The sequence below is a fragment of the Schistocerca gregaria genome, chromosome 2 (genome assembly GCF_023897955.1).
Source record: "Schistocerca gregaria isolate iqSchGreg1 chromosome 2, iqSchGreg1.2, whole genome shotgun sequence".
In the NCBI taxonomy this organism is placed as follows: domain Eukaryota; kingdom Metazoa; phylum Arthropoda; class Insecta; order Orthoptera; family Acrididae; genus Schistocerca; species Schistocerca gregaria.
Window position 1 is genome coordinate 390,968,104 of NC_064921.1, and position 17,282 is coordinate 390,985,385.

Below are 17,282 nucleotides of genomic sequence, written 5' to 3' on the forward strand. Positions count from 1 at the left end.
ACCAAGTTGCCCAGTTTTTGCTGAGAAACGTAAAATTCAAGAAATAAATGTGTTATAAAGTGGATCCCTTACATGGAAGCCGAGAAAGAATAGAAGGCAATAAAACACCCTGTCTTTGCCATTTCTTTTGCTTACTTGGTGAAGAAACCTGTTCCCAAGGTAGATACTGTGACACACACAATGACTGGCACCCCATTATCCGTCATCAGCACCTGTACTTGTACATGTACCTGCCAAAGCATAGAAGGTAAAGATATAGCAATCCATGCAGCTCCAGTGGAAGAGGAAGAAGTACTTTAATGTGTACTCTGAAAAGGCACTCCAACAGCAGAGTGCCGCTTCACTTTCCCTTTCCCCACTTTCCTCAAAGGGAAAGGGGCAGGAAAAGGATTACGGCGTTCGGATTCAAAGCTGTCCCGGGCACCATCAGATGCTATTGTGGCACGTCTGACAACTGGGGACATCATAGATTTAAATGCCTTGTCACCTGATCCAGACATCCTTCATCTCTCCCCCCCCCCCCCCCCCCCTTCCTCTGCCTCTCACTTCTCCTAGTTCTAAAAATGTCTCACAATACTAGCGTTAAGAAAGGGTTACAATAAAACTACACTGCCAAAATGGCTTCCATACTACAGTGGAATATGAATGGATACAGGACCCACATGGAAGAACTTAGACTCCTTGTACAGAATAGACCTATCTACCTATGTCTCCATGAGACACATTTTAAAGATACTAATACACATGTACTTGAAAGCTATCACCTTAGGAAAGTACTACAAGCAGTTGCTCTTAGGAGAGTGGCCCATGTTAATGTCACAGTATACTGTCTGTGCATCCCACCTCATGAGCCCACTTGACAGTGACTACCTCAAGCAACTTACTGCTGAACTGCCCTGAACCTTTCTCTTTTTAGGAGTGCTCTGTGGGGATCCAACACCACTTACCCCAGAGGTCAGATACTCGAGGAATTCACTCAAACTGCAGACATCATATAGATTAACGTCAGCCCTGCTGCACATTTCAGCACGGCTACAAGTTCATCTGCAGCAATAGACCACTCCTTGTGCTTGCCTATCCTAGCTGATAATGCTCAGTGGGAAGTAGATGATGACCCTCATGGCAGTGACCACTTCCCCATTTGGATATATCTCCCAGACGGAAAAGATCACGAAAGGAAGCAACTGAGATGGTTCTTCAAAAAGGTTAATTGGTTGCTATACAGACAGTTAGCTGCTTTCAGGGAGTGTAAAGGTGTCCAGGACTGGGTGAATCACGTAACAACTGTGATTCACCAATCTGCTGATACATCCATTCCCAGGCCATCAGTAGCACCTAGGAGGCATTGTGTCCCTTGGTGGAATGATGAATGTCATTCTGCTATCATGGACTGGGGAACAGCTTTGTGAAGATTCATTCAGTGCTCTATAGATGCGAACCTTGCAGCCTTCCTCATGGCGAAAGCAAAGGCTAGGAAAATAATTCGCCGGAGTATGCAGAAGTATTGGTTGGCATGAGTTCCTGAACTCCATCAATAGTTTCAAACCCACAACCAAAATATGGGAAGCTATTAAGAGGATTTTCAGATGGCAGTTACAACCACCAATAGCAACTACACGAAAGCAGGTTAGCTCCTAACATTGCCAACAGACGTTACTCAGACACTGGCTACATCATATAAGATAATCATGGCCCGATTCTAGCCAGGTTCCAGCTTTCCATTGTTATCGGCAGACACAGGTCTCACTAGCTGCATAGGAAAGATGCTTGAGCATATAGTCAACCGGTGTCTAGTGTGGGTTCTCAAAACCAGGTCTGTACTAAGCCACTCCCAGTGTGGTTTCAGGAAGTACCTCTCCACACTCGGTAGACTGACCCTGTTCAAAGCAGCTTCTCAATAAGGTTTCTTCCCATAGGAACACTTTCAGTGTCTTTGTCACGTTAGAAAAGGCCTATGAGACAATTTGGAGGCATAATATTTTGTTGCACCTCATATTGGTAAGGGTTCCGTGGCAGTCTGCCCACTTTTATGAGGTCCTGTCTGACCATTTCAAGGAGGAGAATGGTGTCCCTCAAGGGAGTGTTTTAAGTGTTACGGCTCTTGCCATTGCAATAAACAGTATTAAGTCCAGAGTGCAGTGTCCCATGCTGTGTTCCTGGTTTGTGGACGACTTCTCCTCCAACCTAGCAACAGCTACTTGACAGTTGCATTTGATGAACAGGTGGTTGGAGGAATGGTCTAATACCACAGATTTTAAATTCTTGTAGGAGAAAAGTGTGTGTGGTGGTTCTAATCACTCCCACTCTCTCTAATTTACCTTTTTTAAAATTGGGGGGTGGGGTGGGGGGGAGGGTGGTATGGTCCTCACTTATAAGGAGAAGGTGAAACATCTGGACCTCACTTTTGATGAGGCTTTAAACATCCTTAAATGTGTCAGTCATATGTCTTTGGGAGCCTATAGGGCATGTCCATTCCAACTTTATAAGGCTTTTGTGTGACCCCGGCTTGAATATGGATGCCAGGTTTATTGATCAGCAAGGCCTTCATATCACAAAATTCTGAATTTAGTTTGCCATGAGGGTATTAGGCTGTGAACAGGTTTTTATTGCACGATCCAATTGCTAGCCTGTGTCTGCTCCTAAATTACTAGCATTCATCTCCATTGTATAACTGCCACTGGAACAACTGTTCTGTCACCTTCCATGGGCAAGAAAGCCATGTGGGATCTGTGTGACGGAATGGCTTGAGTTACTACAGGTCGGGGGGGATTAAGGTCCAAAGCTAGGGATGGAGTAGGGGACCCTCCTGTCTGCTGAGGAGGCCCAGATTATTTTTTTGAATTGACTGCTCACAGGAAAAATTGTACCCCAAACAATATTTTTAAAATTAAATTTAACAATATTTTACATTGCCACCCAAATTTGATTACTGTTTAAACGTCTTTAAAGCTACGTGTTGTGTTGACAGAAAGCATCAGTTTGTTTCTTGTTACAAACAAAATGTTCTTTTTTTTAAGTGGAATTTAATGTACCCAGTCAATAGAAGGTTTCCAGATTAGTCTAGTGTGATATTTGTTTTATCGATTCCTGTTAACAAGGACAGTAAAATTTGAAGAATAATCAGTATTCGAGCAGTGACAACACTGTTCTGACCCTTGATGACAGCTACGCCAATCACACAGTACTGCTGATTTGCTGCTGGATTGCTGTTTATTTTTCATGTTTCGCTGCTCCTGTTAATATACAGGATGTACATAAAGTCCAGGAACACTTTCAATTATTTATTGCACATGAACCGAACTTTATATAGATATTATACATATGTCATTTTGAAGAGAAACGCTGAAAATTTTGTTTTTTCTTGCCACAGCATAGTTTGGTAATTTGTCAATAATCAGCGCTAGTCGCAAACATGGCGAGTTCAGGTTTGGAGCGAGCTTTCTCTGTGTTGGAGTTCGACAAAAACAAGTGTGCTACAGCTGTTCAATGGATGTTTAGAACCAAGTATGGTAAGAAGCCACCAGCAGGGAAAGCAATGTATCACAGGCACAAGATATTCATTAACAACTGGTTGCTTGTGCCCAAAAAAAGAGAAGCGAACGGTCCAGTGTGAGTGAAGTGAATGGGGAGCGCATATGAGAGACAGTCATAAGGAATCCAAAGAAGTTGTTGTGTTGTGCATCCTGTGAGCTTCAAATGGCTCCAGTGACAGTGTGGAAAGTCCTGCAACAGAACCTGTCCATGAAACCATTCAAATTGGAGCTAATGCAGAAGCTCAGTGACGACAACAAAGACAAGTGTTTTGAGTTTTGTTCACAGTTGCAACAATCGAATGTGAATGGGGATGGCATTTTGATTGCTTAATTTTTAGTGGCAAAGCCACTTTCCACACTAATGGGAAAGTGAACAGGCACAGATGTTGAATCTGGGGTACAAAGCATCCACACGAATGCATTGAATTTTAGCATGATTCCCCAAAAGTAAATGTTTTGTGTGCTTTATCACGTCGAAAACTGTATGGGCCATTCTTCTTCGCCAAGAGCATTGTCACTGGATATTCTTACTTGGACATGTTGCAGCAATGGCTGATGCCTCATATGCAATCAGACTCTCCGTTCATCTTTCAGCAGGATGGGGCCCCACCCCATTTTCATCATGAAGTTTGTGGGTACCTGAACACGGAGCTGGCGCATCGATGTATCGGCCGTGCTACAGAAGGGGACAGCTGTTTCATGAAATGGCTTCCCCGATCACCATAACTCACTCTCTGTGACTTTTTCCTGTGGGGACACATTAAAGATCTGGTGTAACTACTGCCTCTACCATGTGATGTAGCAGAGCTGTGGGAGAGAATACGGGAAGCAACTGCCACAGTCAGCGATGCCATGCTGGGATGGGTATGCAAGAAACTAAAACTTTCAGAGTTTCTCTTCAAAATGCAACATATATGACATCTGTACAATGTTTAGTTCTTGTGCAATAGATAATTGAAAGTGTTCCTGGAGTTTATGTACACCATGTATATCAATAAAACAAATATCAGACTAGACTAATTTGGGAGTACTCTATCAAGTGGGCAACTACAATTCTGATTTAAAAATAATTTTGTTTTTATTGGAAAACTAACAGTTGTTTTCTGTTGATACTAGGCATCGTGTGAAAAACATGATGAGCAGTAATTGTTTGGTTTGACTCCAGCTAAACAATGCAAAAACAAAATTACAGATATTTGCCAAGACACCAGAGAAAATGTGCCTGATGACTCTTAAGTGAGAGATCCACTATACTTGGCCTGACTGCTTCAGAATTATACAGCAGGTGACCTGCCACAATAGCTGTAATCTTCGTTATGACTGAAAGGAAAAACAAAGTGAATAAACAGAAACATACAGACTGGATCAGAAATCATCAGACAGTGTCAGTTTTGTGTTGATGGACAATTCTGAAGAAGACTAGGAGTAATGCAGTTTGAATTCTGATGAAGCGAACCAAGCAGTTTCTCCCATGAATCCTCAGCTGCAATATTGGCAATAAGACAGTGAGGAAGACTTAGAAAAAAATCATTGTTAAAACTGCACTCATCATGCAGTGTAACTAGAATGCATTCAGTGGGTGAATGGGACATACTGGCACAAGAACATATTTGTGATTTTGTGTTATACAGATTTAGAATACATTGACCTTGGGAAGCCAAGAGGCTACAGCGTCCCAAGAAAAGGGTGACCTCATTGGAGAGGAGGCTGTATGTGGTATAATTCTCTTTGTTAATAAAATGGAACTTGTAACCTCTTCCCCTCATTTAAGGCTTGCAAACAGTCACTATCACAGTGTATATCCCATATAGTGTATATGTCCTTGTAGTAGATAAAGTAGTCTACTAACTCAACATGAATATGGAAAGCCATTATAAAGAATTGTAGAAAATGAAGTTTGGCAATAGTAGCAATTATACTGAAGAAGTGGTGTCTGTAAACACCACTTGGACACAACCTAGGCAAAGGTGGAGAGTTTCAACAGGAGTACCACCACTACCGATTTGTATCCAGTGCTGCACTCCCACCGTGCAATAGTGAAAACATTTGAGGTGAACTTACGATCCAGTAGTTGAGTCCCATAACTGCCCTTTCCCCATGGGTTAGATGTATTCAGAACTGTCAGAGACTAGTGATGGGAGACAGTAATAACCCCTTTCCTCAGACCACAGAGGGGCTGAACATGTCCCAACAATTGGAGAAGTGTCACCTTGATGTGCTGTGTGTGAAAGACCTTGGACTGAATGGTTAACTGTCATCTGGTCTGGACACACAAAGCTAGTCAGCTTCTTAATTGCTTTCAGTGAGGGTTCAGGTGCTACAGATCAACTATAAACAACCTGGTCCTATTGAAGTCAGTTTTACAAATGACTTTCCTGTGAAGACAGTATTTAATTCGCATATTTTGTATTGAAATAAAATACACAACACTACATAGAGGCACAATGTAATCTGATAGCTCCATCAGGGGGCTTCTGTGGCAAGATGCATACTCGTATATCGTAATGGTGTCCCCCCCCCCTCCTGCCCCCCCCCCCCCCCCCCCCTCCTGAGGTGGTGAAGTTCTCCCCAATAGATTTGAACAGAAGAATGGTGTCACTCAAGAAAATACTTTTAGTGTAACCTTTGCTACTGCCATCAATAGCACAAATTCCACAGTTTGAAGAATATTTAAATGCTCCTTAACTGTGGACAGTTTCACAGTTTGTTCTTCTTAAAACGTGCAATAGCAGGATGCCAACAACTAGCTGCAAGCAGGTTTTTAAAAATGGGTAACACACAAAAGTTTTTAAGTTTTCTACAGATGAGTGTGTTGTTGTTGTTGTTGTTGTTGTTGTTGTTTTGGTGGTCTTCAGTCCTGAGGCTGGTTTGATGCAGCTCTCCATGCTACTCTATCCTGTGCAAGCTTCTTCATCTCCCAGTACCTACTGCAACCTACATCCTTCTGAATCTGCTTAGTGTATTCATCTCTTGGTCTCCCTCTACGATTTTTACCCTCCACACTGCCCTCGAATACTAAATTGGTGATCCCTTGATGCCTCCGAACTTGCCCTACCAACTGATCGCTTCTTCTAGTCAAGTTGTGCCACAAATTCCGCTTCTCCCAATTCCATTCAATACCTCCTCATTACTTATGTGATCTACCCATTTAATCTTCAGCATTTTTCTGTAGCACCACATTTCAAAAGCTTCTATTCTCTTCTTGTCCAAACTATTTATTGGCCATGTTTCACTTCCATACAAGGCTACACTCCATACAAATACTTTCAGAAATGACTTCCTGATACTTAAATCTATACTCGATGTTAACAAATTTCTCTTCTTCAGAAATGCTTTCCTTGCCATTGCCAGTCTACATTTTATATCTTCTCTACTTTGCCCATCATTAGTTATTTTGCTCCCCAAATAGCCAAACTCCTTTACTACTTTAAGTGTCTCATTTCCTAATCTAATTCACTCCGCATCACCCAACTTAATTTGACTACATTCCATTATCCTTGTTTTGCTTTTGTTGATGGTCATCTTATATCCTCCTCTCAAGACACTGTCCATTGCGTTCAGCTGCTCTTCCAGGTTCTTTGCTGTCTCTGACAGAATTACAATGTCATCGGCGAACCTCAAAGTTTTTATTTCTTCTCCATGAATTTTAATACCTACTCCAAATTTTTCTTTTGTTTCCTTTACTGCTTGCTCAATATTCAGATTGAATAGCATCGAGGAGAGGCTACAACCCTGTCTCACTCCCTTCCCAACCACTGCTTCCCTTTCATGCCCCTCGACTCTTATAACTACCATCTGGTTTTTGTACAAATCGTAAATAGCCTTTCGCTCCCTGTATTTTACCCCTGCCACCTTTAGAATTTGAGAGAGTATTCCAGTCAACATTGTCAAACGCTTTCTCTAAGTCTACAAATGCTGGAAATGTAGATTTGCCTTTCCTTAATCTATTTTCTAAGATAAGTCGTAAGGTCAGTATTTGCCTCAAGTGTTCCAACATTTTTATGGAATCCAAACTGATCTTCCCCAAGGTCGGCTTCTACCAGTTTTTCCATTCGTCTGTAGAGAATTTGTGTTAGTATTTTGCAGCCATGTGTATGTCAATTTAAACCATTATTATATCTAAAAACAGAGATGATGTGACTTACCAAACGAAAGTGCTGGCAGGTCGATAGACACACAAACATACACACCATTATTATTGTCTTTTTAATCTACCTGTTTTAATACATGGGGATAATTATCTAAAGTTTAAATATTTGTTGACGTTTATGGGTTTTACATTAAATTTTAAGTTGTCATGGTTGCCACACATAAAGAGACCTGTAAGCACAAGACATCTTGAAGTGCTTTACTCATGAGTTTTAGAGAGCAGGCAGGGCACTTCCATCCCAGTACTACAAAATCTTTTCATAGATCCAACAAGGTTATGGATGCTTACTTACCCAAAGATCATGGACACTTTTATTTTTATATTTTTCAACACTTATCACTCGAGCATTTCTCAGTGCCATTACTGGTTTTGAACAGTCAGTGATCATCTTCAGACTACAAACACATGTTGGAGATAGTTTTTATTGTGTTGTCACAATACTTTGACATTTGACAATGATTATATGGAGGAGGTTATTGATAGTGAAAGTAAGTGCACTGAGGTGGCGAAGGTCATGAATACCTCGTAATGTCATGTCAGACCTCATATTGTCCGGTGTAATGCGCCATCTTGATGTGATGTGGCATGGGCTCAACAAGTTATTGGAAATCCACTGCAGAAATATTGAGTCATGGTGCCCTATAGTCGTCCGTGATTGTGAAAGTGTTGCCAGTTCAAGATTTTGTACAGAAACTGACCTCTCTGTTATTCTTCTTTTTCTTACTGGCTCTATTGCTCTTTGTGGGGCTTGGCCTGCTGTAGTATATCACTCTGTTAGTCTCCATCCATCGTCTTGCTTCTCCATGCTCTGACACAAATAATTTTTAAATCTTTTGGCACGTCATCCAAGTATCAAAGTGTTGATCTTCCCCTGCTTCTTTGTCAGACAGCAGTGCTGTTTTGTATGGGTACTAATGTTATACATGAAAAACATGAGCAAACCATTTCAGGCATTTTATTTTAATGAACTTTATGATTGCAGACTGTTTATATAATATGTGAAGTTCAAAATGTTATTGTCTGCTCAACGCTCCACCTTCATTAGTTGCCCTGTAGATTTTGCATGACACCTTTTGTTCAAAACATGCTATTAGCTCTCCACACTGTTGTATTAGTGTCCAACACTTTGTTCTTCTGGACAGATTTCTAGACTTAAATTGGAGGGCCAGCCCATAACAGCATTTATTTGCTGTGTGGAGGGGCCACTTTATTTCCATACTAATATCATTCTGTGATGTTATCAGTGTTTCTAGATAGACAAATTCACTAACAGATTCTATTTGCATGTGGTCAATTTCTAATATGTATTTAGTTCTGGTTTATTATTAAATGTATTTCATTTTACTGTGTTAATGTTCGCTTCAAATCCCATTTCTATTGCTGCTACCACCAGTACCCTAGATGTTTCTTTAGTAGCTAGTTGTGTTCTTGCAAGAATATCCTCATCATATGCATTGGCAAGAAGCTTCACCATTCTGTTGTATATTGTGCCTGTTGTGTTGATTTGAGCTGTCCTTACTACCTTCTCCAGTACTATGTTAAAAAGCATGCATGAGAGTGCATTTGCTTGTCTCAGCCCACAGTTTCAAAATTTGATGTTAATTTTCCTTGTGCTGTTTTATTACAATCTCTGATCACAAATGATTTCTTTAGGCGATGACTGGTTTCAGTCTGTAATGACCATCCTTCCTCAGATCTTTTTTTACACCATGTCCTAAAGTGATACGGCCATAACGGCATCGTCAAAGCATATAAATATAATCAGCATAGCATTGTTACATAGATTTAAAATATGGTGTAGAATAGACCACATCGTCCACATAGTGATTATTACCAACTAGCCACTGAAGTTCAGTAGCATCCAGAAACCTGTTTGCCTACACCCTCCCTCATATCCTACCATTAGCTCTTACCAACTGAATTCAGTATTCATCTGAACAGGCCACAATTTTCCAGTTGTTTACAATCAATTTTGTCATGAGCCCAGGAGAGGCGCTGCAGGCAAAGTCGTGCTGTTAGCAAAGGCACTTGAGTGGGTTGTCTGCTGCCACAGCCCATTAATGCTAGATTTTTTCCACACTGTCCTAATGGGTACAGTCCTCATACATCCCACATTGATTTCTGCAGTTATTTCAGGCGTGTTGCTTGTCTGTTAGCACTGACAACTCTATGCAAAAGCTGTTGCTCTCAGTCATTAAGTGAAGGCTGTCAGCTAATGCATTGTCTGTGGTGAGAGGTAATCTCTGAAATTTAGCATTCTCGGCACACTCTTGGCACAATGGATTGTGAAATGTTGAATTCCCTAATGATTTCCAAAATGGAATGTCCTACCCGTATAGCTCCAACGATCATTCTGTGTCCAGGGTATGTTAATTCCCATTGTGTGGCCGTAGTCATATCAGAAACTTTTTCATGTGAATCACCTGAATACAAATGACAGTTCCAGCAAAGCACTGCTTATAGCTTGTGTATGCAATACTACCACCATCTGTATATGTGTTTATCACTATCCCATGGGCTTTGTCACCTCAATGTATGTCAAAAAGTATTGCAACATAAATTTGTGGTGGTACTACTGCTTTTCTGAGTGGTTTTGAAATGAAACTGCTGGTGCAGTTTGATATAAATTACCATTTTAGGCTGATTTTCGTTTTTTATTTAGAAATTTATTTTGGGCATCATGAGCTCGTGGAAGTTTAGAGATGAGGCATTCTGTCAAGGAAACATGTAAAATTGCTTTCAAATATGTCTTATGAAATGATGGGTGGTTGAAAATTGTATGTCCAAGTGGTTCCACAGTGAAACCACCTTCTTAAAACAGTTGTTTATTTTATGCCAATTCTTCTATTTGCTGCTTACCATGGTGACAGTGGCAGTTTTGTGAAAAAAATTAAAATTAAATTTCTTTTCTTCTTCTTTTTTATGCTGAGCTACATACAAAGTTGACAGTATCTGTGTATTTGTGCTGAGATATGTATTGCTTATTCTGACTAATTATATGCCATTCAATCTATACATTGTATGTCAGAAAACACATAAGCACAGAATGTCCAGGATGCAAACATGTGCCTATGAAGGCTTCAGAGAGAGGTGTTATACTGCTGAGAACCAGAAAACATGTGATTCAGGGAAAGAAACTGGCAGGTGTTGCAGTCAAGCAGGCACATACTGATAATCCTGTTTAGTGTGCTGTTCCCTAAACACTGTCACCTCAGTATTGATTTACAAGTGTCCTCTGTCAGTGGGAAGGAGGAGGTCACTGAATGAGGGAGAAACATGTGTGGCATATCCTCTTCCAACTACACAGACAAGATGAAGTCCTACTCACACATCTAAGGATAGGGCATAACCTGATTGCTTTCCCGAGAGGAACTTACAGTGCTTGTGTCATATATATTTAGAGTGCCACATTTAACTGATTGTTTTGCATTCAGAAAGTAGGGAACAGCTTAATTTGCATGTAGATGTTGCCACTATTTTAGCAGACAACGAGATGATGGTAGCACAAATTTAAAGATTCAATGAAATCCCCGATATACTCCCTAAAAGACAAAGCGGGGGTTCTTAGTGCGTTATCAGGTTTACTGGCTTATTTGTTTTTAAGTGATTGACCAGTCGCACAATCCTCAGTTATTACCTTAAAAAAACACACACAAACAAACAAACAAACAAACAACCATCTGTACAAAGTGGTGAGTGTGCAGGAACTTAGTAAATGTTGGTGGGCCAATTGTAGAGCATGTTTTGACACTAACCTGGAAGCTGTTCATTGAAGCTGACGCCAATCTACTGTCTAATAATGAAGTGCACTTTCATTCGTCAGGCAATGTCAATAAACAAAATTTTCAGAACTGGGCTGCAAGTGGTGCTTGACAGATTCTAGAATGCATGCTCTGCAGTGAATATATAATTGTTTGGTGCTCTGTCATTGATGTTGGAATTATAGGCTCATACATTCTTGAAGAAAGCAGACTCAGGCAGGCCCAAGAAAGTGACAGCATATTGTGATCATTCTGTACAACTGCTATGCAACTTCCTGGAGTTGACATCAGTGACCTAGGACAAGTGACCTAGGACAGCCTGCTATGTAGTTCTCAAATGATTGTGCACTGCACACACAGCCAGGGTGCCAGTGGGCCTCGTTAGGAAAATGTTTGCAGGGTGTCTGGTTTCGTCATGGGGTGATGTTCTGTGGCCAGCCAGTTTCCCCATATCACCCCTTGTGTGTTTCTTGTATGGATATAACTCCAGGCGTGCATCATAAGTTGTGAACGCTACATGACTTGAATGTATCTACCTATCATAAAATTGAGGCAATATCACAAGACATGACAAAGGAGGTCATTTAGAACTTCAGGGAGACACTTCAGATGTGCATAGAAATAAACGCTCATCATTTGGATGACACCCCTTTTCAAAATATAGTGTGCGTGCGTGCGTGCGTGCGTGCGTGTGTGCGTGCGTGCGTGCGTGTGCAATATGTAAATGGCCGAAACTAATCTTTCAAGCTGTGCATTAAATTTGCGAATGTCAATTTTTATTCTTATTAATCTTTAAAATTTGGGAGTTATTTCTGCTACATTTTGCATTATACAAATTTTCTCAAAAGTATGAGCTAACAGTAGAAAATTTAGTTCTTTACAAATATCAACTTGCACTTATCCATCCATTAATAGCCACAGTATGCTGACTACAGTAGAGTTGGTAAAAGAAAATACCTGACAGCTAGCAGTGCTGTTGTCAGTTTTTCTCTGCAAAACACAAATGGCTGCAGACACAAACAACAGTTGTGTATGGAAGTGAAAGGACATTGAGGAGTTGCTGTAGAGATATATACAAAATCACCTTTTATTATTAGTTGAGGTAGATATGCGAAGAAGCTGTGCCAAGTACTCTGGAACTGTCAGTGATCTTCTTTTCTGATTGTGCTATAGTGAATATTGTTTTCTCTTTCTGACACTGAGTTTTTGGAAATGCACTGAATCAAATGGAGAAACAGGTTCATGACATTTGTATGGAGTCAAAACAACAGTGTATGCAGTACAGTGAAACCCCTATACAACATTTTTCAAGGGACCACAAATTCTGAACACTGTATAGAGGAAAACACTATAAAGAGGGAGGCTTCCAAATAATAGTTATAGGGCATTACTGAAGATTGAGATACCACTAATGGTGCCATAGATGACATTTAAAATTTTCACAACACCGTAATATGATATTCATTACAAATGATCAATGTATCAAATGATTAGTTTTTTGTAATTAAAACATGCGGTCCGGTAGGTGGATGGATGAAAGTAAATGGATCAGTTTGTACTATAAAAAGTTATAATAGATTCTTATGATACAGCATCATTGTCCAAAGCTGACAGATGGTATCCCGTTCTTCAGTTGACCCAATTATAGAATATGAGCCAAATTTTGTTATGATATACTGCACATATTACATAAAAACACAGTAAGTGGTATGGATTACAAAATAATTAGTGACAAAAAAATTACTTTAAAAATTAAATTATGAAATTGAACTTAAATTTACACAAAACTCTAGGAACCTATGCAATCTGAAAATCACATGCCTATGATTTTAGTATTGAAGTAAGCATGTTTGTTTTCTATTTCTCCTTGACTCTGACAATAATTTCTTACTCGTTCTGTCCACAAGTCTATGGGCCATCACATACCTCCTGAATGTTTCAAAGGCTTCAGCTGCCTTAGTATATGAGGGCACAGGGTCATCTTCCTTGTCACTGTCACTGTCACTACCACTACTATTCTCCAAGCTTCTGTATGCAGTCAGCTCCTCAATACTTTGTACTCCTGTGGTTGCCACGTTATCATCCACAGCCACAAAGTCCTCGAAAGTGACAGAATCGCTCCCTATTAATTCCTGAATCTCTTGCAACTCACTTTCAACATCTTCCACAGGAGCTGCCATCTCATTCTCACGGAATCCGCTTTTGTGCAACAGTTTTTAATAGTTTCAGCACCGATTTCCCTCCACGAGTACATAATTAAATTCATTGCTTGTAAAATATTCAGCTTCAGTTGTGAGCTCTGCTGGCTACCCAGTTTTCTTTGGTCCATCAAATTCAAGGCGTTATTTTACAAGGGCTGTCCTATATTTAACCTTAAGGGTGTGTATTATTCCCAAGTCCATAGGTTGCAGGTGGCTGGCGCAGTTGGGTGGCAGGAAAATTACTTTCACATTTCTCAGAAAGGATACATCTGGTGCATGTGCTACACATCTATCAACAAACAGCAGCACTCCCCATTTTGACGTCAAGTTCTCTGAGAAAACATAAATATATATCACTCATCATTCATGCCTTGGCATTGTTTGTATACTTGCACGGAAACGTGGAAATGTTTTGAAGCACCTTGGATTTTTTGGCTTCCTGATAACCAAAGGTTTCAGTTTTTCACTGCCATCGGCGTTTGTACCCAACAAAATGGTAAGATTTTCCTTGCTCTTCTTACCGCGATGGCAATTTTCCTCATGAAAAGTAAATGTCTTAGCCAGCATTAAATTGAAAAACGTGCCGGTTTCGTCAGCTTTATAAATGTCACGCAGTTTGTAGCCATGTATCAGATGAGGGAGAGTCTGCGTCTCCTGAGTTACAGTTGGTTTGTCCACACTTTTACTTTCTCCACATTCCACTTTGTATGCGATACCACAATGCTGTCAAAATTTATCAATTCATCCATTGGACGCCTTAAAATTTTCCATTCCTAACTGCAGTGATATTTGAAGCTCCTTCTCCTTCAGAATAGTTCAGTTTACAGGAATGTTTGTAGCACATGCTTGCTGAAACAAAGTTAATAAAACTTCGTCCATTTCGTCGTAAGTCGATGGTTTCAAACGCATACATTTTGAATTTCCACAATTCTCAAACCCTTCCACTATTGACGATCTGTTTTTCATAGTAGTGTTGAGGAGGCCAATTCAAATTGCTTCGCTAGCTCCACGTGACATAACAAACCTTCTCTTCCAGAGAAATGTTCTTCCACTTTTCACTCATGTCCACTGATGAAATCTTAAAAAAAAGTTATATCGAAGACACACTCTCACAAGACACACACACTGTTTGCTGCTCAGCTCACACAACACGCTATGAATACAAACCATTAACTGAAATGGCGCCAAAAAGATTGCAAGCAGAATGTGCGTCACATGTCATGTGATCGGGTTCAGCCATTGACATATGAAACACGCTGAGCATGGGCTTTAAGAGCCGGTGCAAACTGTGAATCCACAGAACGGAACACGATGTGTCTACATCCAGCCACTTAAACGCTATAAAGAGGTAAATAATTGAGCAGGGTTCCAAAAATATGAGTGTTACATGTATGAAATTGTAATATAGAGGAAACACAGTAAAGAGGAAAATTTAACATTGTTTATATGGGCTTTTAGACAGGACCGGAAAAAAATAAAAATCGGGACGTAATATAGAGGAAAACATTATATGGAGGAACGTTATAAAGAGGTTTCACTGTACTATCATTAAACTCACAAAACCAAAATATTTAATAAATAAAATTTGGATATAAAATCATGGCGATAGTAGTGATGAATAAAACAGGAATACTCAAAAGAGCAAGGAGCACCAATAACATCTGAAGTGTACTATCAGACACTGGGGAATCTGAGACTTGCCATTCAGAATCGATAACATTGGGCCCCGATATCAAGAATTATTTAGTTTCAGTAATGTGCACATCCACACATTACCACCCACACTATCCAACAATCGGAACTTTGTATGTGAACATCCCCTAACGGCGATACTTACTGCGTGATGAGACTTGCCTTTTCTTGGTTTTCATGAAATGTATTGCTTTTCATTGTTCTGAAGGTAATGAAGAGTGCTATCAAGTTCAGTTCTAGGCTGGGAAAAATACCACGTGACAAAATTCTATACAGGATGTAAAAAAGGGATTGTTCCACTATGTCAGGTATTTGAAGAGTAATGGTGAACACACAGAAAATGTTGTCTGTGTGGGTATTAAAAACACCCTCCTCCCACCAAGCCAGCTGGCTCTAACTTTTAAACATGCCATGTATGTAATTAATTCTTAGAACCACAAATATGTGAAAATAAAAGTATTAGTTTATGCCCCTTCATATTACAATGGCAGCTGTTGAGTAACTCTCTTGACATTTTTGTTTAGGATCCTAAAATTCTGCATCCTGTAGCTTTGAGAGTCACACCGGAGTCACAGGGTGTCAGTGTGGTTGCGGCAGTTGCTAGTGCGGCAGTTGAAGAAGAACCTTGCAGATCACCACGAAAACCATCTGAACCACAAGCCATTCCATATGAACAATTTGGTGGAAGTGCAGACTCAGGCAGCCCCAAGAAAGTACTCTCTACTGCTGTGACGCACACAGATGCAGCACCAGCAGAAATTCGACCCATTCAGAGGCCACAAGCAAAGAAACCAGCAGGTTTGTAAAAATCTCAAATATTATTGGTGAAATACATATGATTTTGATTTCTTTTCTCTCAAAGCTCCAGTTATTCTGCCTTCATTAAGTGTAATAGTTACTTCTTAAGTTTTGATTTTATCCTGAAGTTCAGCATTTCTTTAGAACCTGGTAATAGGATGTAGCAGGTATGAAAGGAAGATTGAGACATTAAAAAGTATTAAGAGGTTTCATGAGGAGCTAATATCATGCTTTTGTCGTGCATAGTGTCAACAAAATCAAATAATGGGTAAGTCCAGGATGGAGTAACAACAGTATTATGGAAAGGATATATATATATATATATATATATATATATATATATATATATATATATATATATATATATTAAAAACAAAGATTCTAAGACTTACCAAGCAGGAAAGCGCCGGCAGACAGGCACATGAACAAAACACACAAACACACACACAGAATTACGAGCTTTCGCAACTGGCAGTTGCTTCGTCAGGAAGGAAGGAAGGAGAGGGAAAAATGAAAGGATGTGGGTTTTAATGGAGAGGGTAAGGAGTCATTCCAATCCCGGGAGCGGAAAGACTTCCCTTAGGGAAAAAAAGGACAGGTGTACACTCGCACACACACATATCCATCTGCACCATCCTTGTAACCATTGATGCCACTTCCCTATACACAAATATCCCGCATGTCCAGGGCCTCGCTGCAATGGAGCACTTCCTTTCACGCCGATCACCTGCCACCCTACCTAAAACCTCTTTCCTCGTCACCTTAGCCAGCTTCATCCTGACCCACAACTTCTTCACTTTTGAAGGCCAGACATACCAACAATTAAAGGGAACAGCCATGGGTACCAGGATGGCCCCCTCGTATGCCAGCCTATTTATGGGTCGCTTAGAGGAAGCCTTCTTGGTTACCCAAGCCTGCCAACCCAAAGTTTGGTACAGATTTATTGATGACATCTTCATGATCTGGACTCACAGTGAAGAACAACTCCAGAATTTCCTCTCCAACCTCAACTCCTTTGGTTCCATCAGATTCACCTGGTCCTACTCCAAATCCCATGCCACTTTCCTTGACGTTGACCTCCATCTGTCCAATGGCCAGCTTCACACATCCGTCCACATCAAACCCACCAACAAGCAACAGTACCTCC

The 17,282-nt window shown here is 40.3% G+C and overlaps 1 protein-coding gene across 2 annotated transcripts in view; it reads left to right on the forward strand.

The window, feature by feature from the left end:
* The window catches only part of LOC126321511 (ralBP1-associated Eps domain-containing protein 2), a 118,474-nt gene that overhangs the window by 50,924 nt on the left and 50,268 nt on the right, over positions 1-17,282 (forward strand). For both annotated transcript variants that reach the window (XM_049994190.1, XM_049994191.1), the window contains exon 8: positions 15,862-16,135. In XM_049994190.1, the coding sequence (XP_049850147.1) occupies positions 15,862-16,135 (274 nt within the window). The remainder of the gene's footprint in view (positions 1-15,861; positions 16,136-17,282) is intronic.